The sequence below is a fragment of the Oncorhynchus masou genome, chromosome 30, assembly GCF_036934945.1.
Source record: "Oncorhynchus masou masou isolate Uvic2021 chromosome 30, UVic_Omas_1.1, whole genome shotgun sequence".
Lineage (NCBI taxonomy): Eukaryota > Metazoa > Chordata > Actinopteri > Salmoniformes > Salmonidae > Oncorhynchus > Oncorhynchus masou.
In genome coordinates this window covers 25,917,282-25,942,781 of record NC_088241.1, presented here as the reverse complement: position 1 = coordinate 25,942,781, position 25,500 = coordinate 25,917,282, and the positions used below count along the sequence as shown (strand labels likewise).

At 44.4% G+C, this 25,500-nt stretch overlaps 2 protein-coding genes across 5 annotated transcripts; both read left to right on the top strand.

Moving 5' to 3' along the window:
• Positions 1-181: 181 nt before the first annotated feature.
• On the top strand, positions 182-16,756 carry si:ch211-154o6.3 (uncharacterized protein LOC563854 homolog). 3 transcript variants are annotated; one of them, XM_064948696.1, is made up of 14 exons: positions 2,303-2,512; positions 2,605-2,714; positions 3,927-4,045; positions 4,652-4,887; positions 7,909-8,032; positions 8,305-8,426; positions 9,210-9,296; positions 9,444-9,533; positions 10,065-10,153; positions 12,877-13,096; positions 13,233-13,355; positions 13,780-13,945; positions 15,846-15,934; positions 16,403-16,756. In XM_064948696.1, exons 2-14 carry the CDS (start codon positions 2,619-2,621, stop codon positions 16,489-16,491), a joined length of 1,650 nt encoding a protein of 549 aa, XP_064804768.1. In that variant the 5' UTR covers positions 2,303-2,512; positions 2,605-2,618; the 3' UTR covers positions 16,492-16,756. The 3 variants fall into 3 exon arrangements, with proteins under 3 accessions (XP_064804769.1, XP_064804768.1, XP_064804767.1); XM_064948697.1 differs by lacking the exons at positions 2,303-2,512; positions 2,605-2,714 and adding an exon at positions 182-485; XM_064948695.1 differs by having other exon boundaries at positions 2,303-2,714.
• Positions 16,757-17,684: 928 nt separating this feature from the next.
• LOC135522439 (uncharacterized) lies at positions 17,685-25,358 on the top strand. Of its 2 annotated transcripts, none has more exons than XM_064948691.1 (5): positions 17,685-17,762; positions 18,006-18,418; positions 19,062-19,140; positions 21,196-21,336; positions 21,899-25,358. In XM_064948691.1, exons 1-5 carry the CDS (start codon positions 17,752-17,754, stop codon positions 22,281-22,283), a joined length of 1,029 nt encoding a protein of 342 aa, XP_064804763.1. In that variant the 5' UTR covers positions 17,685-17,751; the 3' UTR covers positions 22,284-25,358. The 2 variants fall into 2 exon arrangements, with proteins under 2 accessions (XP_064804763.1, XP_064804764.1); XM_064948692.1 differs by having other exon boundaries at positions 23,021-25,357.
• The last annotated feature ends 142 nt before the right edge of the window (positions 25,359-25,500 follow it).

The window sequence follows — 25,500 nt, the reverse complement described above, 5'->3', positions numbered from 1 at the left end:
GTACCGATACAGTGTTTCCTCCGACACATTCTTCCGGGTGTTAAAGGAGCCCGGTTTGGCTGGTCATGTTTCGGAGGACGCATAACCGCACTGCTTCTTAACACAGCGCACATCCCAACCCGGAAGCCAGCCGCACCAATGTGCCGGAGGAAACACCGTGTACCTGGTAACCTTGGTTAGCGCGCACAGCGCCCGTCCCGCCACAGGAGTCGCTGGTGCGCGATGAGACAAGGACATCCCTACCGACCAAGCCCTCCCTAACCCGGACGACGCTAGGCCAAGTGTGCGTCGCCCCACAGACCTCCCGGTCGCTGCCGGTTACGCGAATCCAGAGTCTCTGATGGCACAGCTGGCGCTGCAGTACAGCGCCCTTAACCACTGCGCCACCCGAGAGGCCCGAGGACGCATGACTTGACCTTCGCCTCTCCCGAACCCGTTGGGGAGTTGCAGCGATGAGACAAGATCGTAATTGGATATGATGAAAAGTAAGTAAAATGTAACAAATCACATAATAATTATATTGACTGACTCTGTGTGAAATAATAGGGGTTGACATGATTTTTGAATGACTAACCCTTCCTCTGTCCCCCATACATACAACATCTATGAGGTCCCTCAGTCAAGTATTGAATTTCAAGCACATATTCAGCTAAAAGGACCAGAGGGCTTTTCGAAAGCCTCATCTCACCTCATCTTCTTCCTCATAAAGAAGAGCAGTGATTGGTAGATGGGTAACAATAACAAATCAGACATGAAATATATCTTTAAGCATGGTCCAGTTAATAATTACGCTGTGGATGATGTATTAAACGACTTAGGCACATCAAAGATGCAGTCTTCCTAATGAACTGAGCTGCAGGACAGGAAATAAAATGCTCAGGGAAGTCACTATGAGGCCGTTGGTGATTTTAAAACAGCTTCAGAGTTCAATGGCTGTGATGGTAAAAAAAAACGAGGATGGATCAACAGCGTTGTAGCAACCTAATTTACAGAGTGAAAAGAATAATACAAATATACAGAAAAAAATATTCCAAAACATGCATATGTACGCAGCAAGGCACTAAAGTAATACTGGGGAAAAATACACTGCAAAGGAATAAACACTTTGGCCTAAATGCAAAGCCTTATGTTTGAGGCAAATCCAACACATCACTCCGTAACTGCCTCCTTATTTTCAAGCATGGTGGTGGCTGCATCATGGTATGTGTACGCTTGACATCGACAAAGACTGCAGAGTTTTTCAGGATGAAAATAAATGTGATGGAGCTAAACACAAGCAAACTCCTAGAGAAAAACCTGCTTTACACCAGACTGGGAAATGAATTCACCTTTCAACAGGACATTAACCAACAACACAAAGCCAAATCTACAATGGAGTTGCTTACCAAGAAGACCGTGAATGTTCCTGAGTGGCCAAGTTACAGTTTTGACTTAAATCTGCTTGGCAAGACTTGAAAATGGCTGTCTAGCTATAATCCCCAACACCTTGACAATGCTTGAAGAATTTTGAAAAGAATAATGGGTAAATGTGGCACAATACAGGTATACAAAGCTCTTATGAGACTTACCCAGGAAGACTCACAGCTGTAATCACTGCCAAAGGTGTTTCTAAAATGTATTGACAGAGGGGGTATATACGTATCTAATCAAGGTATAGTAGTGTTTTATTTTTCTTCCACTTTGACATTATAGAGTATTTCATGTAGATAGTTGCCAAAGAGGAGAATTAGTCTAAATCTATTTGAATCCTACTTTGTAACACAATAAAATGTGAAGAAATCCAAGGGGGGTGTAGACTTTTATAGGCACTGTACACAGACGAGACATATACATAATATTTACTATGGATGTTATTACAACTAATTATAACAAATGGTGCATATTGGCGTAATGGTTGAGCACTTATTTGTTATTGAATTAAATAGCTATTTAAATGTTTTATCTCACAAACGGAATTATTGAAGACCAAGTCCTATTCTTATACACTGAATATAAATAATTATTCAGTTATAACACCAAACATTGTTAGGCTATAACAAAAGGCACATATTGGCACAGAAATTAAATCTTATCAAATCAGTCACTATAGGGGAGAAGTGAACGATTGTCGAAATGATTCAGCACATGTAATAAAAATGAAACGCTGCCTTGGTATTTGGATTTTTGTAAATTAAGTTCCTCTCCATTCCACCTTGTGTCACTGTAAACCAGAGCAATGTCGGTAACCGTCCGGGAGACCAGAGAAGAAGTTAATTAAGCGCCTGTGCTTGTTTGAGATCTACTACATTGCAGTCAGACTGCGCAGGATCACTGATCTACATCGATCATCTCCCGGGAAAAACAACTGCTCATTATGTGGTGAAGATTAGCGAATTTGCGCAGATCCTTGCTCAAATGTATCCCCTCAAACACGCTCACACAGGCTTATCCACCATTGTTGTCATCAGCGATGAGACACGTCTATGGGAACGATTGACTGGACAGAGAAAGGACAACAAACTAGTGAAACACGGTAGAAACACTTAAACATGAATGTTGCATGACCCACAAGCCTAGTGAAACATTGTAGACATACTAATCTGGACCAGTTGTTGGTGCTTGTAGAATAAGGGTTTCAGATGGGGGAGGTGAGAAAACTCCAGAAGAAACTGAGACAGATTGAGAATCTGGAGATCAACATTTCTCAATCTCTCACTCCAGAAGAAAGAGTTAAGGTACAGAACACGACTTTCACTTCTCATCTTCAGCCGTAGTTTTAATATCAGTCGTGTCATGAGCGCACCGGCGCTTATTCCACAATCCTGAATAGATTTCCCTTGGTACTAATACTCCCGGATATGACTGTACTCGCTCCCAAGAGAGATCTTGATGTAGCACCTTAATCCTCCAATACAATCTTGCAGGTTACATTTGATATTATTACAGTCTCGGTCGTGAGTGAGTTCAATTGAGGCCAACCTAGCTGGAGCACACCAAGACTGAACAGCTGATCATTAAATCATTTCACCCATGTGAGATAGAGAATAGGCTCGCTTGATCACAATCTTTAGAAATCTAGTGGTAAACAACTTGCGTTCTAATTGGGTTTTGGCCGAGTTTTAGATCAACCTCATCTACACTGGCACTAATTGAACACATCAAATGTAAGCATAACAATGATACCCTGCCTTTCTAATCTTGATTTGATTTGGGGTTTTGGCAATCTGAATCACCTTGTAAACTGTAGGGAGGGGGTTGCGTTTATAAACCTTGGATTGCTGATGCTGTGAGAGGATTTGAACCCACCGGTCGGCCATATTGGCACTCCCTAGCAGGAGACCTCCATAGGAATGAATGGAATTGTTTCTAGGACAAAATTACATGTATTTAAAAAATATATATTGTAGTGGGGACAGTAACATTACTGCTCGCAAAAAAAACAAACTTTGTAGATCTTTATTTTTTTTTCAATGATGTTTACCTCACATAATATAATTTGAAAGTATACATTAAGGTGCCTGTAATATAATAATTGTGTCAAAAATGAACATTAATAAATACATTTCTGTAGCTTCTGAAATATTATTTTACATTTGAGGAGTGCCAAGATTGCTGCGCGGTGGCTTCAATACAGTGCCCCCTGTCAGTCATTCAGGGTTTATACGAATCATTGGGGGGTACATATCAATAGTCTACATTGGTCATTTTGTCTCCTTCCCTTCATCTGCTCTGATCTGGAAACATAGGATCGGAGACAGTACTATAATGGACGGATGTCTACTCACTGTCTTTTATCAGTCCATCTCTTCTCAGATCAGTACAGATGAAGGAGGAGCGACGTTGGACTATTGAGACGTACCCAGGGAGATTTCATGCATGTTATTATTAACCTAAATCATAGGCTCAAACAAATCTAAGCCCCCCCCCCCCCCCCACACTATCTTCAGATCTCCAGGAAGGCGGAGCTCCGCACCAGATTGGCTGAACTTCTGCTGCAGCTTTCTGGCCCCCAGCAAACTCCGGGGATTGTGGGAGGAGGAAAACATGAGAAGATGAAAAGACAAGTGTAAGGAAAGAGAGAGAGGGAGGGAGAGCTAGAGGGAGATAGGGGAGATTAACATCCCTGTTCACAAGCTGTAACATTCACTTTGATGCTTTGATCTGGCTTGAGTCTAGCCGACATAGGTCAAAGTCAGTCAGTCATTCTTTCAAGGCATCCTAATGTATTGGAGTAGTAGAGGGGATAGAACGTTGTGTAGCCATCACTTGGGGATTCCTTCCACAGAGTTACGACTGGGTACTCTCTCGTAGGGCTTTGAAATATCAAGGGAATACCAGGGGAAATGTCATTATCACTAAGTAGTATAAAGACACGATAATGAAAAATGATAGTGATAATCTGTTAATCAAAGACACAACGACAACATCAATCTGTTTTTCCACGCCATGGCGACAACTATATTTATGCACTTTGAGATTATACTTGTATTGAAGTACTATAAAGTACTATGTAATAAAGGATTATCATTATTTGTAAGCTTGCTTGCGTGTCTATGGCTTAGCCTATGCACTGTTCTGTATGTCTGTGCACATAACATTTTCCTGAATGTGACTGCACTGTCAATTCACTCTTGGTGTTTGGTGTGTTTTTTTTGTTGTTGCTCGGGCACAGTGAAGCCACCTCTGAGGCTCTTCCATCACACAGCCCCTCTGCTACCAAGATCCCCAAGGGAGAAGCAGAGCCGACAGGCCGACAGAAGAAGACAGGCAGTCAGAAGGAGACGGTAACAAGGGGAGAGACAGGAAGAAAGGAGGAGACAGGAGGACGGAGAGAGACAGGAGCAGGGAAAGAGCAGTCAGAGCCCTGTCTAGCTGTGACCGACACAAGCCCCAAGGAAAACCAGGAAGGTGGGGTTATCTTTAAACTAGGGTTTGTTAGATTATGTAGACACATTCTCATACTCATTGGTATCTCACGAATGTACTGTGATTGAAGGAAAGAGAATATGGAAACGGCTACGTAGGCTCCCAGAAATTATATTACAAATAGTTAACGTTTCGATCTGTCCTTCCCACCTGGGTTGTGTTCATTAGGGTCCACTGTTGGCACACTGTAGCAAAACGCTTCAGAACGACAAACCAAAACTACCATTTCATGAGTTCAGATCGTACCTACCTGTTTCAGACGGTTTTCTTCAGCTTCTTGCCTACTGAACACAAGCCTGATCTGTTTGTACTGTTTGTTTCCTAGAAACAGAATTAGTTTCATGCTCTAGAGCTGACAAATACGTGTACAGTAGTTATTGATCAACTAAGGTTAGAGAAGTGTTGAGTCAACCATGGCTATTATAGTCTCTCACAATGTCCCTGATCAGGCCGGAGGCCAGGGCCTGTATTCACCAAGTGTCTCAGAATAGGGGCGCTGATCTAGTATTAGTTTAGCCTTTTAGGTCATACTGAATAAGATTGTATAGACAGATTCTAGATCTGCACCTACTCTGAGACGCTTTGTGGATACTTGCCCTGGTCCCTACCTGTCTTATTCTTTATGATCTTAATGGCAAAACAGATCCTAGATCAGTTTTGACTTCATTCCCTCATAATGCCATCCCCTTTATGCGCGATGTAACGATGAATAAGGTCGAGCAACCTGTCGGTTCCAAGTGGAATAGCATCTTTGTTCTTTTTTTCCGTTTGAAATGTCAGTGTTCTCCGAGCAACGTAATTTACAAATTGATAAGAGCTGTTGGTAAGATCCAGGTAAAGTAAGCCGCTTAGATAAGGGGGTTGTAAATATTAATGACAATTGTTTCAGATCTATTTGAACTGATGATCGCTGGAGACAAATGTGAAACCATTCATATGGCAGCAAACTAAAGCATATCGACAGATCAACTTTCCCACAGTGACATTTATAAAATGAAGGCCTTATAACTTTGCTAGAATAACATTTGGAGACCTAAGCTATAGGCTTCTGTAGCCATCCGCAAATGAGAGTATGGCACCAAACCTAGAGTTGATTTCTGTTTTTCTAGAGTGTTTGAATTATATCTACTTTTTTTCCTGTATGTTTTACAATTTGTATCATGTTAAATATTAGCCACTATCGGTAGCCACGGTCAGTTATACCCACACATATTTTTTAACGGTCACTTTAGTGTTTGTTTCCTTACATTTTGCATCATTCCATTACACAGTTAGTTTACCTTTCTTTTCTCTGTCACGTTTGTGTGGTTGTTCCTGAGGATCGCTAGTAATTGTGGATCATATTGGGCGTATTACAAGTTGTGCAGTCATTTGCGACATGTATCCTATTGGAATCATTATGGACTGCAGACCATAAATACAGTACATGCAGCAGTTTAAACTTGGAGACTGGCGCACGGTTGGACTGTTCTCATCACAGTGCCAGCAGCATACCACCCTGCATACCACTGCTGGCTTGCTTCTGAATCTGAGCAGGGTTGGTCCTGGTCAGTCCCTGGATGGGAGACCAGATGCTGCTGGAAATGGTGTTGGAGGGCCAATAGGAGGCAGTCTTTCCTCTGGTGTAAAAAAATATTCCAATGCCACAGGGCAGTGATTGGGGACCGTCTTTCGGATGGGACGTTAAATGGGTGTCCTGACTCTCTGAGGTTATTAAAGATCCCAAGGCACTTATCGTAAGAGTGTCCTGGATAAATTCCCAATCTCTCCCTCAAACCATCACGGTCACCTAATCCTCCCCAGTTTACAACTGGCTCATTCATACCCCTCCTCTCCCCTGTAACTATTCCCCAGGTCGTTGCTGTAAATGAGAACGTGTTCTCAGTCAACTTACCTGGTAAAATAACAGAAAACATTTAGAAAATGAGGGTTATTAGGGTTGATTTATAGGACTACTTTTCAACTCTTATTGTACACTTTTCTCACCTTTCAATATTTCATGGATTGATTAATTGAATGTGGCAACTTTCAGGAGGAATCAAACCACTGTATTTTTAAGGCTCTCCAAACCTGTTTTTTTAATTATTCATAAATGCTTTCCGAACCCTAAAAAGATCAAGAGTATTTTTAAATCGACCAATTGGCGCTGAGAAGGAGACAAATATTTGTGTAATTACATAGCTTTCTTTCATTGATCCCTAATTTTCGGGAACAGTTCTCTCAATATTTTCTAGTGAGTCTGTCAAACTAAATTCTAATTGAAGGTACATCAAATTTAAAGGGATGACTTTATATAAATGTACTAAAACCCCTATTGAATGAAAACTCCGGGGGAAGTCTGTCGGCCATCAAGTGGAAGGGTTTTCAGCGGTTGATTTAAATGTATTCAGGGCATGCAATGGAACCATGCCTGCAAAGCCTGTTACTCACCTGTACAAAGCCTGTTACGCACCTGTACAAAGCCCGTTACGCACCTGTACAAAGCCTGTTACGCACCTGTACAAAGCCCGTTACGCACCTGTACAAAGCCTGTTACGCACCTGTACAAAGCCTGTTACTCACCTGTACAAAGCCTGTTACGCACCTGTACAAAGCCTGTTACTCACCTGTACAAAGCCTGTTACGCACCTGTACAAAGCCTGTTACTCACCTGTACAAAGCCTGTTACGCACCTGTACAAAGCCTGTTACGCACCTGTACAAAGCCTGTTACTCACCTGTACAAAGCCTGTTACGCACCTGTACAAAGCCCGTTACGCACCTGTGCAAAGCCCGTTACGCACCTGTGCAAAGCCCGTTAGGCACCTGCGCAAAGCCCGTTACGCACCTGCGCAAAGCCCGATACGCACCTGCACAAAGCCCGTTACGCACACACATCTGAATACCAACTACTGAGAAGTGCATAAGAAAGGCGTACAAGTCTGAATCTGTCCCTTTGTAAAGAAGTTCACGCAAGACTTGGGTTCTGGGTTCATGGTGATTATGATGGGTCCCTTTTTTTCAGATGCCGAGTTTACATCTCTCAAAGCATCATGGGAGAAAGCCAAGTTTCGCTTGAGGTCGCTGGAGGGTCACAGTGACATCGTCACCTGTGTGGTTGCTGTTGACAACCTGGTGATCTCCGGCAGGTAAGTGAGTCATTCTCCGATTTAATAATAGATCGCATAACTGTGAATAATTCAATTAATTTCTTTCTTTCTCCCTCCTCCTCTCTCTGTAACTCTTAATATGCTAACTTTCTCCTCCTACACTGAGAGCCATTCTCGCCTGAACAGAGTGTTATTGATCTACTTCAAGCTTGTCTGCTCTCACTCTGTCTCTCGCTGTCTCTCTCTCTCTCACACTCATTTCATCTCTCTCCGTTGTTCTCTCCATCTCTCTCTCTATTTCTCTCTCTCAGTCGAGACACAACAGTAAAGGTGTGGCACGTTCCTACGGCAACCGAGCAGCGGAATATGGGAGGTCACACTGGTGGAGTCACCTGTCTATCTGCCCCTCCGCCTGAATACTGTAGGAGACTTGGTAGGGAATGGATGGACACACACACACACACACCTACAGTATGTCTGACTATACTAACCCTAACTCCTAACCCTAAACCTTACCCCTAATTCCAACCCTAAATTTAACCACTAACCCCTAACTCTAAATCTAACCCGAACCCCTAAGCCTAAAATAGCCTGTATACAAGTGAGGACCGGTTTACTATTTGTGTGAGGACTGCTGGTACTCACAAATATAGTAAAACATGTACACACACACACACACACACACACACACACACACACACACACACACACACACACACACACACACACACACACACACACACACTTATATTTCAGGCAGTGTAATTATAGTTTTAGTTCATCAGGTCAAATCCACAGAGAGAACTAGCAGCAGTAGACACTCTGGGTTACTCTCATTCTGACTGAAGGAGGGATCGTGCCACTACTTGAACTTCTCTGCCCTTTCTGTCTCTCCACCCACGCTCCCCCACTCCGTATCTCTATCTCATGCTCTCCAGGTTTTTTCTCTGATTCCATGAGCTGCTTTGGCATAAGTCAGGCTTACATTACCAAGACGAGAACTCAGGAACGCATCATATAAAATCAATAACAACATGGACGATAGTTATATGCATACTGACTATGAACTGTACAATGACAACAAATAAAATTATTATAATTCCTTCCCTCATATATTCTCTCCATCTCTTTCTTCTGTTCAACGCCCCCTTGTCTCTTCCCCTCCCCCCCCTCTCCTCCCTACTGTCAATATTTTTCTCTCCCTATCTCTCTCTAGCCTGGGAACTGTCTCTGGGAGACAAGGAGAGGTTCATCTTGAGTGGTTCAGCGGACTGTTGTGTGAGGATCTGGGCTTTAAGCACTGGTTAGTTCACTTCGTACATACACAGTCTGAGCCCTACAGCTTTGTCTGGGTGAGTGCCCTGTGTGCGTCTGTGTGTGTGTGTTTGCCTACGTAATTCCCTGTGCGTGTTGTGGACAATGAAATCAGTGTTCCCCTCTCTCCATCCAGGCCAGTGTGTAAAGTCCATCTACACCTTTAACTCTGTGACTGCTCTCTGCTTTGTGCCTGAAGGAGATGGCTACATCATCACAGGATCAGGTTTGAGTGGAGGCAGTTTCTGTGGGGGGGGGTGTGTGACTGTCTATGACTGACTCAGTGGATCAGGTGTAGGCAACCCTGTTCCTGGGATGCCACAGGTACTGAAGGATTTTGTTCCAACTAGCTAATTGATCAGTTCAGTGATTGCATAAATTCAACACACCTGGTCTTCCATGTCGGTTAAATAAAAAACATGGAAGTGCCTGCAGCACTCCAGGACCAGGGTTGCCTAACTGACAGAGGCAGACAAGTGAGGTGACTCAAGCTCACAGGTATTTATGCAAGACATCAGTAATGTCTGCCAGCAACTGTCAGGCCTACTTAACCTCTCTTTCTCTCCCTGTCTCTCTCTCTCTCACTCTCTCTTGCTCTTTTCCCATCCCTCCCCTCTCTCTTTTTCCATACTCTCACCCTCCCTCCATCTCTCACTCCATCTCGCTCTCTCTCTCTCCCTTCACCCCCCTCTCTCTCTATCAACCTCTCTCCCTCTCGCTCACTCACTCTTTACCCTCTCCCTCTCTCTGTCTGCAGATGGGGGTAAAGTCCAGGTCTGGAGCTGGCAAAGCATGGACAACTGTCAATCAATCAACGCCCATGAGGAGGCTGTGACCTCCCTACAGGTGGTTGCCATAATCAAGAGCCAATAGTGTCACATTCTAGGCGGTTAACATTTAAGCTATAGTGCTTCTGTAACTATGGTTGTGTTCAAACGGAAGAAAATGGACTGAAACTGGTCCAATAACAAATGCTAATTTTAGCTTTCTGCCCTAAATGAACACAAACTTGTGTTTTCATCAAGGCCTTGCTGAAATTAAAGCAAATATTTCCGTACCGTTGACAGATGTGTGTGCTGTAGCCAACTTAGTTGTTGTCACGCCTAACAAATTGGTTGAGGCAGAAACAAAAATGGCAGCCGAAGGACCAAATATCTTGTTCTCCTTATATGCTGCATACTTGTAGGCAGTGTGGAAATAAATACAAAATAAATTAAGATATATATAGATTCCAAAGAGGTCCAAAAGAGTATTCAGTGCTCTTTTCCTCGTTACTTTCAAAAATTAATACATTATATTTGCGAGGATAGAAGATCAGAAATGGACGACAGTGGCTTGCGAAAGTATTCACCCCCTTGGCATTTTTCCTATTTTGTTGCCTTACAACCTGGAATTAAAATAAATATTTTGGGAGGTTTGTGTCATTTGATTTACACAACATGCCTACCACTTTGAAGATGCAAAATATTTTTTTCTTGTGAAACAAACAGGAAATAAGACACACACAAAAAAATTAACTTGAGTGTGCATAACTATTCACCCCCCCAAAGTCCGTACTTTGTAGAGCCACCTTTTGCAGAAATTACAGTTGCAAGTCTCTTGGGGTATGTCTCTATAAGCTTGGCACATCTAGCCACTGGGATTTTTGCCCATTCTTCAATGCAAAACTGCTCCAGCTCCAGCTCAAGTTGGATGGGTTCTGCTGGTGTACAGCAATCTCCACAGATTCTTAATTGGATTGAGGTCTGGGCTTTGACTAGGCCGTTCCAAGACATTTAAATGTTTCCCCTTAAACCACTTGAGTGTTGCTTGAGCAGTATGCTTAGGGTCATTGTCCTGCTGGAAGGTGAACCTCTGTCCCAGTCTCAAATCTCTGGAAGACTTAAACAGGTTTCCCTCAAGAATTTCCTAGTATTTAGCACCATCCATCATTCCTTCAATTCTGATCAGTTTCTCAGTCCCTGCCAAAGAAAAACATCCCCACAGCGTGATGCTGCCACCACCATGCTTCACTGTGGGGATGGTGTTCTCGGGGGTTGATGAGGTGTTGGGTTTGCGCCAGACATGGCATTTTCCTTGTTGGCCAAAAAGCTAAATTTTAGTCTCATCTGACCAGGGTACCTTCTTCCATATATTTGGTGAGTCTCCCACATGCCTTTTGGCGAACACCAAACGTATTTGCTTACTTTTGTCGTTAAGCAAGGGCTTTTTCTGGCCACTCTTCCGTAAAGCCCAGCTCTGTGGAGTGTACGGCTTAAAGTGGTCCTATGGACAGATACTCCAATCTCCGCTGTGGAGCTTTGCAGCTCCTTCAGGGTTATACTTGGTCTCTTTGTTGCCTATCTGATTAATGCCCTCCTTGCCTGGTCCGTGAGGTTTGGTGGGTGGCCCTCTCTTGTCAGGTTTGTTGTTGTGCCATGTTCTTTCCATTTTTTAATAATGGATTTAATGGTGCCCCGTGGGATGTTGAAAGTTTTTGATATTTTTTTATAACCCAACCCTGATCTGTACTTCTCCAAAACTTTACCCTGACCTGTTTGGAGAGTTCTTGTTTGGTGGTGGTGGTGCTTCTTGGTCTTCATGGTGCTTCTTGGTCTTCGTGGTGCTTCTTGGTCTTCGTGGTGCTTCTTTGTCTTCGTGGTGCCACTTGCTTAGTGGTGTTGCAGACTCTGGGGCCTTTCAGAACAGGTGTACAGGTATATATACTGAGATCATGTGCACGCACCACTTTTCTGTTTTTAATTATTTTTATTTATTTATTTTTTTTTTTCACTTCACCAATTTGGACTATTTTGTGTATATCCATTACATGAAATCCAAATTAAACTTAAATTACAGGTTGTAACGCAACAAAATAGGAAAAACGCCAAGGGGAATGAATACCTTTGCAAGGCACTGTATACAGGTTCCTTGGGGGCGTAAGCTGTTTTAATACATAGTTTAAATGTCCAATGCAGCTGGTTTATCTCAATATCAAATCATTTCTTGGTAACAATTAAGTACCTTACTGTGATTGTTTTCAATTAGCAAAGAGCCAATTCTGTCTGGGAGTGGTCTGAGTGGGGAGGGGAAAACTGAAAACTAGCTGTTATTGGTAGAGAGGTTTGGAACTGTCTTTCTTATTGGTCTATTAACTAATTTGATACCAGACATGCCAAAACGCCATCCCACCAAAACAGGCTGACATTTTCGGCAGCCTTTTCAAAAAGCTCTTACACTAAAAGGGTATTATCATAGTTTTGGCAATGTCACAGTATTGTTCCAACATCATATTGTGGAAATATAAATAAAACACAAGAAAATCACGTTTTTGACTGCTCTGGGCCTTTAAGACTTACATTTATGGAGTGTTATATGCTCAACACATTTAAGCCAAAGCAGTGAAAGCACCATCCCCACCTTTGTTCATAAATTATGCAAAACCATGTGAAACCACGCAGGCATGCACGCACAGACACACACATGCACTCACACACACACACACACACACACACACACCGTATCCATGCATTGTATTCAGCCACTGCATTCAGTCTCCATGACAACTGCCCCCTATCTATCCTCCACAGTCCCAGGGTCCCCTGGTGTTCAGCAGCTCAGCAGAGGGTGGGGTATCTGTGTGGGAGGGGCTCTGCACCAACCGCGACCCCCTGCAGCTGTTACATCATTGGGACGCAACGGTAACGGGCTGCGGGAGTCAGGAAGGTCGTCTGACCCTCAGTCCCCGTGGTGACAGGCTCTTCGTTGCCTACGGCAGAGCCAACCTTAGGATTCTCAACTGGAGGACAGGTGCGAAGCGGTGTGTGTGTGTGTGTGTGTGCATGTGCACACTATATAGAAGAGCCAGCTGAATATGGTACAGTGCTAGACCTTACAGATCTGTGTACTATCTGATGTTTACCGTTCCTCTGTCCAATCATCACAGGGACCGTGTCCAGGCTAACCAATCACAGCAGCATCGCTGGAGTAACAGATTGTGTACATCAGACAGGAGGACTCCTCATTGGCTCATGCTATGATTTGGCGAATGGGGAAAGCACCTTGAACTGTGAGTAAAGCTAACACAACTGGTTCATCCCTGATTGTTATGTTACAATTACCAAACTATAGAGCCACGCTGTTCATAGAATGCATTGTTCCCTAAATCTATTTGGGTTTTCATCAACTTTTTCTATCTACTTTTCTCCTTCTTTCCTTCTCTCTCTCCCTCTCTCTCTCCCTCTCTCTCTCTCTCTCTCTCTTTCTCTTTCTCTTTCTCTCTCGCTCTCTCTCTTTCTTTCTTTCTCTCTTTCTCTCTCTCTCTCTCTTTCTCTCTCTCTCTCTTTCTCTCTCTTTCTCTCTTTCTCTCTTTCTCTCTTTCTCTTTCTCTCTCTTTCTCTCTCTCTCTTTCTCTCTCTCTCTTTCTCTTTCTCTCTCTCTTTCTCTTTCTCTCTTTCTCTCTCTCTCTCCTTTTCTCCTTCGATCTCTCCCAGTGTTCTCTTTACCTCAGTGCAGGTACCTGGCCTCGCTGACCTGGGCGGATGCTCCGAGAATCCTTTGCTTTGCAGCGTGGCTCACGGGCAGTGGGGGTCACCGCTGGGTCACCGGAGGTCGTGCCCTTACGGTGTGGGAGCAGCTCCCCAGCTCCGGGAAGCAGAGGTGGGCTCAACACCTTTCTGTCAGTACTCCTCTAGGTCAATGAATACTGATCTGATGTTTTAAATATTTGCAGTTTAATATAACTCTGAAGTTCTTTATGGGTGCACCTGACAAAAAGTTCACTATTACTCATGTGCCCCTCACCTCACTTCTTTATGTACTTTACACTAAACCAATGTCAGTTGAATAATATTTATTTGTCGTTTTTGTAAAAGAGGACAGTGTAGAATAATGGGGAAGAGAGAAGAGAGTTTCTTCCGAAGTAGTGATGGAACTGGGATTTGATCCCGTGCTTGTAGGCTACTGACATATGAGTACCACAGTGGAAATAACCTTCTGGCTAGAACAGCCTGACACCTTTTAATTATCAAATAAACTACATTTCATATTTGTGCTGAGGGGGTGATGTTAATCACTAGATAACCCCAGGCCACAGTATAACAAGAATAATGGGCTGTCAGTGTCTAATTGAGCAATAAAGCACGGGGGGGTGTGGTATATGGCCAATATACCACGGCTAAGGGCTGTTCTTATGCACGACACAACGCGGAGTGCCATATACAGTGGGGCAAAAAAGTATTTAGTCAGCCACCAATTGTGCAAGTTCTCCCACTTAAAAAGATGAGAGGCCTGTAATTTTCATCATACGTACACTTCAACTATGACAGACAAAATGAGAGAAAAAAAATCCAGAAAATCACATTGTAGGATTTTTAATGAATTTATTTGCAACTTATGGTGGAAAATAAGTATTTGGTCACATACAAACAAGCAAGATTTCTGGCTCTCACAGACCTGTAACTTCTTCTTTAAGAGGCTCCTCTGTCCTCCACTCGTTACCTGTATTAATGGCACCTGTTTGAACTTGTTATCAGTATAAAAGACACCTGTCCACAACCTCAAACAGTCACACTCCAAACTCCACTATGGCCAAGACCAAAGAGCTGTCAAAGGACACCATAAACAAAATTGTAGACCTGCACCAGGCTGGGAAGACTGAATAGGTAAGTAGCTTGGTTTGAAGAAATCAACTGTGGGAGCAATTATTAGGAAATGGAAGACATACAAGACCACTGATAATCTCCCTCGATCTGGGGCTCCACGCATGATCTCACCCCATGGGGTCAAAATGATCACAAGAACGATGAGCAAAAATCCCAGAACCACACGGGGGGACCTTGTGAATGACCTGCAGAGAGCTGAGACCAAAGTAACAAAGCCTACCATCAGCAACACACTACGTCGCCAGGTACTCAAATCTTGCAGTGCCAGACATGTCCCCCTGCATAAGCAAGTACATGTCCAGGCCCGTCTGACGTTTGCTGGAGACCATTTGGATGATCCAGAAGAAGATTGGGAGAATGTCATATGGTCAGATGAAACCAAAATGTAAGTTTTTGGTAAAAACTCAACTCGTCGTGTTTGGAGGACAAAGAATGCTGAGTTGCATCCAAGGAACACGATACCTACTGTGAAGCATGGGGGTGGAAACATCATGCTTTTGGGCTGTTTTTCTGCAAAGGGACCAGGACGACTGATCCGTGTAAAGGAAAGAATGAATGGGGCCATGTATCATGAGATTTTGAGTGAAAACCTTCCAATTTCTTTTCTCATTTTGTCTGTCATAGTTGAAGTGTACCTATGATGAAAATTACAGGCCTCTCTCATCTTTTTAAGTGGGAGAACTTGCACAATTGGTGGCTGACTAAATACTTTTTTGCCACACTGTACCACAAACCCCAGAAGTGCCTTATTTCTGTTATAAACTGGTTACCAACATAATTAGAACAGTAAAAATACATGTTTTTTAATACCTGTGGTACACTGATGTACCACGGCTGTCAGCCAATCAGCATTCAGGGCTCGAACCACCCAGTTTCTAATGGTGATGTTGTCACAGGGGTGATGTCACAACGAAGCGAGACAACCGATTGGACGCCTCCCTGGTAGAATCAGAGGGAGATTCCGAGGACGAGGAGGACAGTGATGGTGAGGAGGGGGGTGACAGCGGGCTGAAACACACACACACAAGTAATATACATAGTTCAGGAAAAACTCAAAGCAACACGTCTCAAAGGGATTCTACTGCAAGAAGCCATAGGTTCAAAGTGTCTCCTTTAGCTTCAGCTGTAGACAAATCTATATAAATCACACCCAAAAAGGTAGCTGTAAGATTATAGCTAAGTAACTTCAAGACTGATCGCTTTGAATAAGATATGGGCTCGATTCAATCCGTAGCGCTGTAGACCTGCGCTACAGAGGGGTAGAAATGTAAAAGAGATGCATTCACAGCAAACGCTGCATACGTCGGGCTCAATCGGAAATGACCTACAGCGAAGATCTTCAGCGCTACAGATTGAATCGAGCCCTGAAGATTGAACATGTCAACTTTTTAAAAGAGCAATGAACTTGAAAAGGATGTAACGCGTTTAACTATGACTCCCCACATTACTGTAGATTACGATGATGACAAAGAAGAGGACTTCACATCCCAAGGTGCACCAGCGTCGGGCTCAACGTCGTGGCTTCGCTGTGTTCTCCAGTGAGAGCAAGTTTCACGCCGCCACCAAGCTCCTCGCAGCATGAAGAGCAACGAAGGCGAGAGGAAGGGAGTGAGGGGGACAGAGGAGTAGGATAGGGGGGGGGGTGAAGTGTGACAGATTGAGAGAGTGGCGGAGGTGGAAAGAGAGCATACGGAGAGGGAGGGAGTGCGAGCGAGAGAGATCATTTTCTATGTAAATGTTGTCGTTTCATGTATGCAATAAAGCTGTCATACTGTGACCTTCCTGCCTCCAAATATTTCTCCTTCATATTGTGTATCCCTGTGGTGGCACCTCGTTTATTACGAACACTAGTTATTCTGTTTATCACCCCACTCAACCTGTCCTTGTGTAAATTAATGTATATTGATTTTCCTCCACCTCTCTGTCTCGCCACTCTCTGGCTTGTATCAGTGTTTTCTGAACATAACAGAATACTTTTTTCCTCTGACCCCCAAAATGAGAATATTAACGTAATTTTCTGTATCTTCATTATTTCCATCCTCAAGTACATTTCTTTTTTTTGCTGTCCTTTTAACTGAGCGAGTTAAAAGCATAATTAGCATTTCAATCTTTCCTACAGTCTCCCTCCGTCCTCCTCCTCGCTCTCTCTCTCTCTGACTCTACATGTCTCTGTCGCTAAGGCAACCAATGCCTTTTCCTACTCGCTCTCTATATCTCCCCCTTTCTCACTGTCTCCCTCATTCCCTCTCTCTTCAGCCAGAGGTAGGCATGTTAACTGATATCTGTCTGAGTGAATGTTGTGTGCGTGCTTGTGTGACAGTGAGTTGTCTGCCGGTGGGTGTGTGAGAGAGAGAGATAGAGTGTGTGTTCCTGTCTGGTTGACTGAGTGACAGTGGTAGTAGATATGAAGTCAATCTTTCTGGAGCTAAAAGTACCACCTTATGGGATATTAGCCCCATGAATGCGTATGATGAATGTTTTGTGCACGGCCGTGTGCTTGCATGTCTGATGTGCGAACTGTATAAGCATGTGGCTAAATGAAGCACTCATTTTGGACAGCCAGGAGTGCCACTGCCCAGGAGAGAGAGAGAGAGAGAGAGACAGGGGTGTGTGTGTGTATTCCTGTACCGCCGTCTATGAGTGTCTGTTTACATTTTCAATATCAGTCAGTGTCAGAAGAGAAGTGAACCCTCCCTCTCTTTCTCTCTCTCTCTTTCGCTCTTCCTCTCTTTTCTTTTTCTTCTCTCCTCCCAGAGAGAGAGATGATCGGAGGAGTTGGGGCTCAGTGAACAGAACGAAGCGATGGAGAGATGGTAAGATGGAGAGAGTGAGCGGATGTTTAGACGGACACAGAGTCAGACCCTCTGGTTGTATGCATGTTGCATGAGGAGTCCAGTTAGACAGTGGACAATGCATTTGTAGTGTTAATCGTGCTCTATTTCTCTTTCTGCCTCCCTGTTTTCTCTCTCCCACCTCTGTCTGCTTCTCTTTATTTCTCCCTCCGTCTTTCTCTTCTTTTCTCCTTCCTTTCTTCTCTCTCTCTCTTTCTCTCTCAGCTCCATCTCTCCTGTCAAACGACTGACCGCCCACCACTGCCTTTTCTTTCTCCTGGTTGCCGCGGTGACGCGACCCTCAACCTGTAACCGTGACGACGAGGGCGAGGGGCAGGTGGAGGCCTTCTCAGCCCAGCTGTCCATCACAGGACAGGTCACACCCACCCCTATTTGGTCCGTGGACTGGGGCCCCACACTAGCCCTGGAGGACGAGACGCATCACTTCCTGTCCAGCCAGGAAGCGGACCTGTACCACCATGGCCACGAAGTCCCCACGACAACCGCTGAGGCCTGGCTGCATCATCAGAGTGCACCGGGCAGCGTTTTACCCCAGGAGCCCCTGGATCTGCTGGAGGCCCCGGACGCAGAGGGAGTGGAGGATGGAGGAAGTGAGGCGGAGAGAGAGCCTGAGGAAGGTGGGCACCATAGAAATCAGTAAAGATTAAAGAAAGAAAGGATTTGTGTTGGTGGGCATGAGAATAGAGTGTTTTGGAACAAAGACATCAGAAGAACTTTGAGGGCATCAGGGAGTAACTTCAATTCCCACTGGGCTGGCTTTGTGTGGATGGATGGCTGTGTCTTGGTGGTGGAGAATGCTTGATAGAGTTTTCTGAACAAAAACACACCAAAAGGAAATGGGTGACATCACACACCAAGCAATGGAATGGATGACTTCATCGGCTCATTCTCCTTTGAGTTTCTTTACTGACAGTATGGGAATTCTCGAAAAGCAGAGTTGTGTTTTTTTCTTACATCATTGCAGTTGACCTGGGTTATATTCATAAGGCACCAAACGGAAGAGAAATGACTGAAACAGGGATGGTCTCCCTGGACTTGTCCAATAAGAAACGCACATTTTTGTTTTTGATTGCAAAACATTTCAAAGCGTTTTCCGTTACATGCTCTAATGCACATGACACTGGTTTTCTTCTATTGTGCTTCTATTGTGCTGATTTCCAACCATGTGAACGGTAACTCCTCTCTGTGTGTGTGTGTGTGTGTGTGTGTGTGTGTGTGTGTGTGTGTGTGTGTGTGTGTGTGTGTGTGTGTGTTCTCCAGTGGACCCTCAGTTTTACGTCACAGTGACCATCTCCTCTCTGCTCATCCTGACTGCTGTCATCATAACAGCCAAACTCTGGTAAGAATCCCCCCCCCCCCTCTTTTTCTTTCTACCCCTTCTCTGATACATAGTTGTTATGTACATCAGGGACCTTCAACAGTGTTATTTGTTTGAACATGGGAATGGTAAAACTCGGATCTACTGTAGATGGCGGATGAAAATACCTTCCCAATGTTTAAAGGCTTTCAGAGGTTGAAGGTGGTGCAATTTCAACCACTTCGGGTTGACGCTGTGTTCTCTTTTGTTTTCATATCATCTTTGATGTACCATTCACCTATAAAATCAGCTGGGTGTGCGTTGTGCATACTCAAACGTGAAATGAAAACTCTGACCTCTGGAATGTGGAGGAGGGCTCGTGCTGTTCGCTTCTGTTGTTTGACAATGGAGGTCTCTTCTTCCAACCTGCTCTCTCACTCTTTCACTCCTCCTATTCTCCCATTTGTCTCTCCATCTCTTCCTCTGTCTTGCCCTCTTTTTGTCTCTTTCCCCTGCTTTATTTTTCTTACCTTCTGTCACTCTTTAATTTCTCTCTCTCCTTCCTGTCTCCACTCTCTCTTTCAACCCCCCCCCCCCCTCTCTCTCTCTCTTTCTCATCCTCATTCTTCATCCTTTACTTTCATTTAGCTTCATCACCTTTCAGTAATACTGGGTTCTGGTTGATCCTTGATCGTCACACAGTATTCTTATCTTCTTCCCCAGTCTCCTATTACTCCCAGCACTGCCCGGGCCGGCTCCAGATCCTCAGATAATCCCTCTGCTCACTGTGTGCCGATACACGATAAGCCCCATCTCTCTCTGTCGCTCCCTCCCTCCCTCTCCCTCTCTCCTTTTTTTTTTCTTTCTCTCTCCCGCTATCTCTCTCTCTCTGTCTCCGCTGTAGGCTGGTTGAAAGTGCGTGTGCTGGAAACAAGCGTTGTTGCCGTGCTTAATTGGAGCAAGAGTATCTCTCTCGCTCTCTCTCTCTCTGTCTTGTGTAAGTGTGGGCTTTTGTTGCAGTTTCAGAATGACTGTGAATGTACATATTGGGTAAATTGTGGTGAGGAATGGAGGGAAGGTTATAGTGGGAATGGAATAGGTGTTTGACGGAGAAAGGTAGGGGATTGAATAGAGACGAGACTGTATAAAATTGAATAGAATTCTGTTGATTGGGATAATGGAAAAGCAATCGATGTTGGAGAACGTTTTACCGTGTGTGTGTGTGTGTGTGTGTGCACACACCCATGCATATGTGAATAGTTTCCATGACTGGAACAACATGTCTGTGATCTACAGTGTGTGGCTGTGAAAAAGTCTTTGTTGTGTGTGTGAGTGCTCCAAAGAGCTGTGTGTATGGTGTACCTGTGACTCTCACTGTGCCAACAACATCATAGCTCAGACACGTGATTGGAATAATGTTTCCCCACATCAGCGCTGTATCCCCTTCTTCTCACGCTCTCGTTTCATCACTCCCCCTTTTGTCCTTTTCATTTCTCCCCCCGATCCCCCTTTTGGGAAGGTAGCCTAGTGGTTAGAGCGGTGGGCCAGTAACCCGAAAGGTTGCTGGATCGAATCCCCGAGCTGACATGGTCAAAGTATGTCGTTCTGCCCCTGAACAAGGCAGTTAACCCACTGTTCCCCGGGCGCCAAAGACGTGGATGTCGATTTAAGGCAGCCCCCCCCGCACCTCCCTGATTCAGAGGGGTTGGGGGTTAAATGCAGAAGACACATTTCAGTTGAATACATTGTTGTACAACTGACTAGGTATCCCCCTTCCCCTTTCTCTTTACCTCTCTCACACCCTCTGTTTCCTTCACCTCTTTACCCTCATTCTCTCTCTCTCTGTACCTCCTATTTCAACCTCGACCACCACACTCTTTCTCTCCCTCCCTCCCTTTCTTGCAACCTCTCTCCTCTTCTCCCTCTCGTCTGACAGCGCTTTAATGAGTCAATGAGTGCATTAACTCTCTCTCAGAGGCGTTGTAATGTGTTCTCCGCTGTTAAATGCCCATGTCATTCCCTCTTTTCCTCTCACTCAGTCTCGCTCTCCGTCTCTCTTTTACTCCGTCTCTCTCTCTCTCTCTCTCTCTCTGCCAGTTACGACCGCAGCTGTTCCCAGCACCCGCCCCCGCTTTCTCGTGGCGTGGCCCCCCCCCTCTCTCTCGCCCTCCCTCGTTCCCTGGCTCTGGAGGACAGCCGGCAGATGCACGGCACCCCCTCCTTTACCGACAGGGAGAGGTAATGAGTCGCCTCACCAGCTCACTGGAGAGAGAGGGAGAGTGTTTGTGTGTATTTGTGTGGAGTTGTTAGTACATTGATTTGTGTGTGTGTGTGTGTGTGTGTGTGTGTGTGTGTGTGTGTGTGTGTGTGTGTGTGTGTGTGTGTGTGTGTGTGTGTGCGCACTTTTGTGTCTGAATCAATTTATGTCTGTGAACGTCTGCATGGATATATGCGTGTGTGTGTTTGTCAGTGAGTGGATGACGTGTCAAGGAGTGCTTGCTCCCTCTCCCCGTGTGGTGTATGAGCATCATAATGGTATATGTGCATAATTAGGCGTCAGTGTTAGTCTCTGTGGAGTACACAGGCCTGAAGTGTTATGGATGTGAGATGTATGTGTGTTTTAGAACTTCCGCTCCTATGAGTCACACAGCTCTGGAAGCAGTGAGCGCACAACCCATGAAATGATGTTTTTATAGCCGGGGATTTAAAGTTAATTTCAATCAGGATAATTGGACTCTACTCCAGTTTTCCTCATTTCTCCTCTCCTTCTTGTCCTTTCTACCCGCCACTCCCGCTCCAGTTCTCCTCGTTTCTCCTCTCCTTCTTGTCCTTTCTACCCCCCACTCCCGCTCCAGTTCTACTTTTCTCTCTTTCTTTCCCCTACTCTAGTTTTCGTACTTTTCTTTCACCTACTCCGAATTCTTCCTACTCTAGTGTTATATAATACTAATAACGTATTATGTTCTAATTCTAGAAGTGCTCTTTTCCCTCTCCTCCCTTTTCCAGTTCTACCCTTCTCCTGTCCCTTAACCCTTTTTCCAGTTCTACCCTTCTCCTGTCCCTTAACCCTTTTTCCAGTTCTACCCTTCTCCTGTCCCTTAACCCTTTTCCCAGTTCTACCCTTCTCCTGTCCCTTAACCCTTTTCCAGTTCTACCCTTCTCCTGTCCCTTCTCCTGTCCCTTAACCCTTTTTCCAGTTCTACCCTTCTCCTGTCCCTTCTCCTGTCCCTTAACCCTTTTCCAGTTCTATCCTTCTCCTGTCCCTTAACCCTTTTTCCAGTTCTACCCTTCTCCTGTCCCTTCTCCTGTCCCTTAACCCTTTTCCAGTTCTACCCTTCTCCTGTCCCTTCACCCTTTTTCCAGTTCTACCCTTCTCCTGTCCCTTCTCCTGTCCCTTAACCCTTTTTCCAGTTCTACCCTTCTCCTGTCCCTTAACCCTTTTTCTAGTTCTATCCTTCTCCTGTCCCTTAACCCTTTTTTCCAGTTCTACCCTTCTCCTGTCCCTTAACTCTTTTTCCAGTTCTACCCTTCTCCTGTCCCTTAACCCTTTTTCCAGTTCTACCCTTCTCCTGTCCCTTAACCCTTTTTTCAGTTCTACCCTTCTCCTGTCCCTTAACCCTTTTTCCAGTTCTACCCTTCTCCTGTCCCTTAACCCTTTTTTCAGTTCTACCCTTCTCCTGTCCCTTAACCCTTTTTTTCAGTTCTACCCTTCTCCTGTCCCTTAATCTTTTTTCCAGTTCTACCCTTCTCCTGTCCCTTAACCTTTTTTCCAGTTCTACCCTTCTCCTGTCCCTTAACCCTTTTTTCAGTTCTACCCTTCTCCTGTCCCTTAACTCTTTTTCCAGTTCTACCCTTCTCCTGTCCCTTAACCCTTTTCCTCTGCCCTCCCCTCTCTCTCTCTCTCTCTCTCTCTCTCCGTCAGGATCCCCGTGGTGAACCTCTGAGGCTTTTCTACGGGATGCGACGGAGAACGTCAACACTGCCGGAGGGTGTGCCCGCCGTGGCCCACCGCGTTCTTCTATTTATCTTTGACTGTGAAAATGAACATCAGGAAACCAGGTATCCAGACATGGCAAAACCTCTTTTTCCCTCCATCCCTTCTTCCTGACGGAGAAAAGCCCGATCTCATCACCTTCCTTCCTGCTGCCATCCTCCTACGCCTCTTTTCTCCACTTTGCTATGGCTCTCTGTCACTGTCGACCGACCGAGCCTTCCGCTCTGTTTTATATTCCGTTGTCTGTACTGCCCCGGGCTGTAGCAGCAACACACGTACAGCTCCCTCCGCTTTATCCGCTTTGACTAATTCACAAGCAAACAGTGTTAGATACCAATAGAACGTTTCATTCCCGCCGGTGACAAAACCGCATAGCTATATGGGGAATATTTTTGGAATATTCATACAGCTATCTTGTGTAGCTGAACCTTGAACTATGATGAAATAGTGGACTTGGTTGTTGAAACTTAGTTGAACGTGAAATATGTGTGTTATCTGAAACTGAAATATAGGTGTTCAGTCAGCTGGTGAAGGGTTAAAACAATCCCTGTTTCCTAGGACTGAAGGGGGTATTTCACAAAGCTGGTTGGCAATGTTTTCGCCAGCAGGCAATGTGCTTAACACGACACGGTCCAAAAATCGCTGTTTACTCCCGCTTCGAAGCTTGGAATGCAAATAGGCCCACTGCAGCTTCCACATTCGCAATGTGTTTTCTGGGTGTTTTTTATTCCCTAAATTATTCTCTTCATTTGTTCCTTTAATTTTCTCGCTTTTTTGCCGGTTCTCTTTGTTGTGCCTTTGTGAGCGTGTTATTTTGTCTCTGGAGCATGGGGATGAGCAGTGTTTATATAGTACTGCTCTATATAGGGTTGTGAAATTCTGTACTTTTCCCAAAACTCCCAGGTTTTCCAGCCAATCTCAGTTGGAAGATTCCTGGAATTAGGAGGCAAGGAAATACAGGAATTTCCCAACTGGGATTTCTGGAAAACCAGGGAACTTGCGGAAAGTTATCCTTGTTGCATATGAAAATAGTGGTGTAAACAATGTGCAATACATGTTTGCATATATTGCAATCAGTACAATCAAACGATACATGTGGTACAATCAATGGTGGTTGCAGGTTAACATAATGGGTATAAATGATTCAGTCCAGAATTAGTGAGTCATATTACCATCATCTGTTGTTTCTATCAAAAATCTTCACTGACTTCAAAGCTTACACTAGTGTTTACTGTAGGTAAACTTAGGGTAATTTACCTGTCCAACTCTTCCACCAGCTTTGAGAAATGACCCTCTGGACTTCCACTACACTAGTACACATAGTGTTGTGACATCATACGTGACCCGTGTCGTTCTGCAGTCTAGTGTTCCTTGGTTCTCAGTAGCATACCTGTAGACGTGTGGTTCCACTGTATGATGGAAAAACAATAAAAACTCAACACTGGTGTTTTACCACGGTATCCGACTGGACTTTACTGGCCAGTGGCTTTGGGTCAAGATAGAATTGACAATGTGCAAGGGCCAGCCTTACAGGAGAGCAATGGATGTATCTCAACTGGCCTGAGTTGCCTCCTTTCCTTCATCCGTCCTAGGTTGAAGATACCCAGGTTACGGCAACCTAATAATTCCACGAGGAGACTTATGAAAAAAAGCAACAGATTCATGGGACAGGTGCTGTTGCTAACTAGCATCCCTGATCCCTTCGTTTAGAATCCTACCTCATTTATGCAAAGACATATGGGATATTACAATTATTGTGTCTTAACCATTATCTCCAACCTAGCATCTGTACTAAACTTTATGATGAGAAGAAGAGAGATTGTCATAAAAGAGACCAGGAAATACACATGGGAGCCATGTGTTCTAATTGTGTCATTCAAATCCATTAACTGCGAGTTCCATTTGGCTTCCAGTGCAGATCAGAGCCATGTATTAAAATATAAATATATGGCACTGGTGCAGTTGTACTTCCTGATCATGACAATCTCTCTTCTCTATTTTATCCTAGGTCAGGTGATGCTTGTCAGGTCTACACTACATCATCCTAAACTAATGTGCTTTCGAATCTGTAATAAGATACAGGAGTGCAAGCCACTTTACACTGTTGAGACATACCCATAGAAAATCCTTCATTTACTGGAAGTATTAGAATCTGCGGTGTGAGAGAGACAGAGGACAGTGTCTGCTGTTGCTTTTTCATTTCCTCTGGGCATTTTAATGATCAATCAAAGTAATTGATTGGCTGAAGTCCACTCCAAAGTTAACTACTGGCTGATTATGAGTCCAACCAGCAGACGCTGTAGAGCTCCGTAGTCTGTGTGTTTAAGGAAGGACACACAGTTAGGTATGCACATGCAGTCACATCTGAAGTTTTACGCACAAAGTATCCCTCTCACAGCCACATAAAC

Bases quoted from the DNA above. Each gene is read 5' to 3' on its own strand.
- si:ch211-154o6.3 (XM_064948696.1), top strand. From the start codon at position 2,619: ATGGGGGAGGTGAGAAAACTCCAGAAGAAACTGAGACAGATTGAGAAT. The intron at 8,033-8,304 runs GTAAGTGAGTCA...TCTCTCTCTCAG, and splicing joins AACCTGGTGATCTCCGGCAG to TCGAGACACAACAGTAAAGG. The intron at 10,154-12,876 runs GTGGTTGCCATA...TATCCTCCACAG, and splicing joins AGGCTGTGACCTCCCTACAG to TCCCAGGGTCCCCTGGTGTT.
- LOC135522439 (XM_064948691.1), top strand. The intron at 19,141-21,195 runs GTAAGAATCCCC...TCTCTCTGCCAG, and splicing joins ATCATAACAGCCAAACTCTG to TTACGACCGCAGCTGTTCCC. The intron at 21,337-21,898 runs GTAATGAGTCGC...CTCCCGCTCCAG, and splicing joins TCCTTTACCGACAGGGAGAG to TTCTCCTCGTTTCTCCTCTC.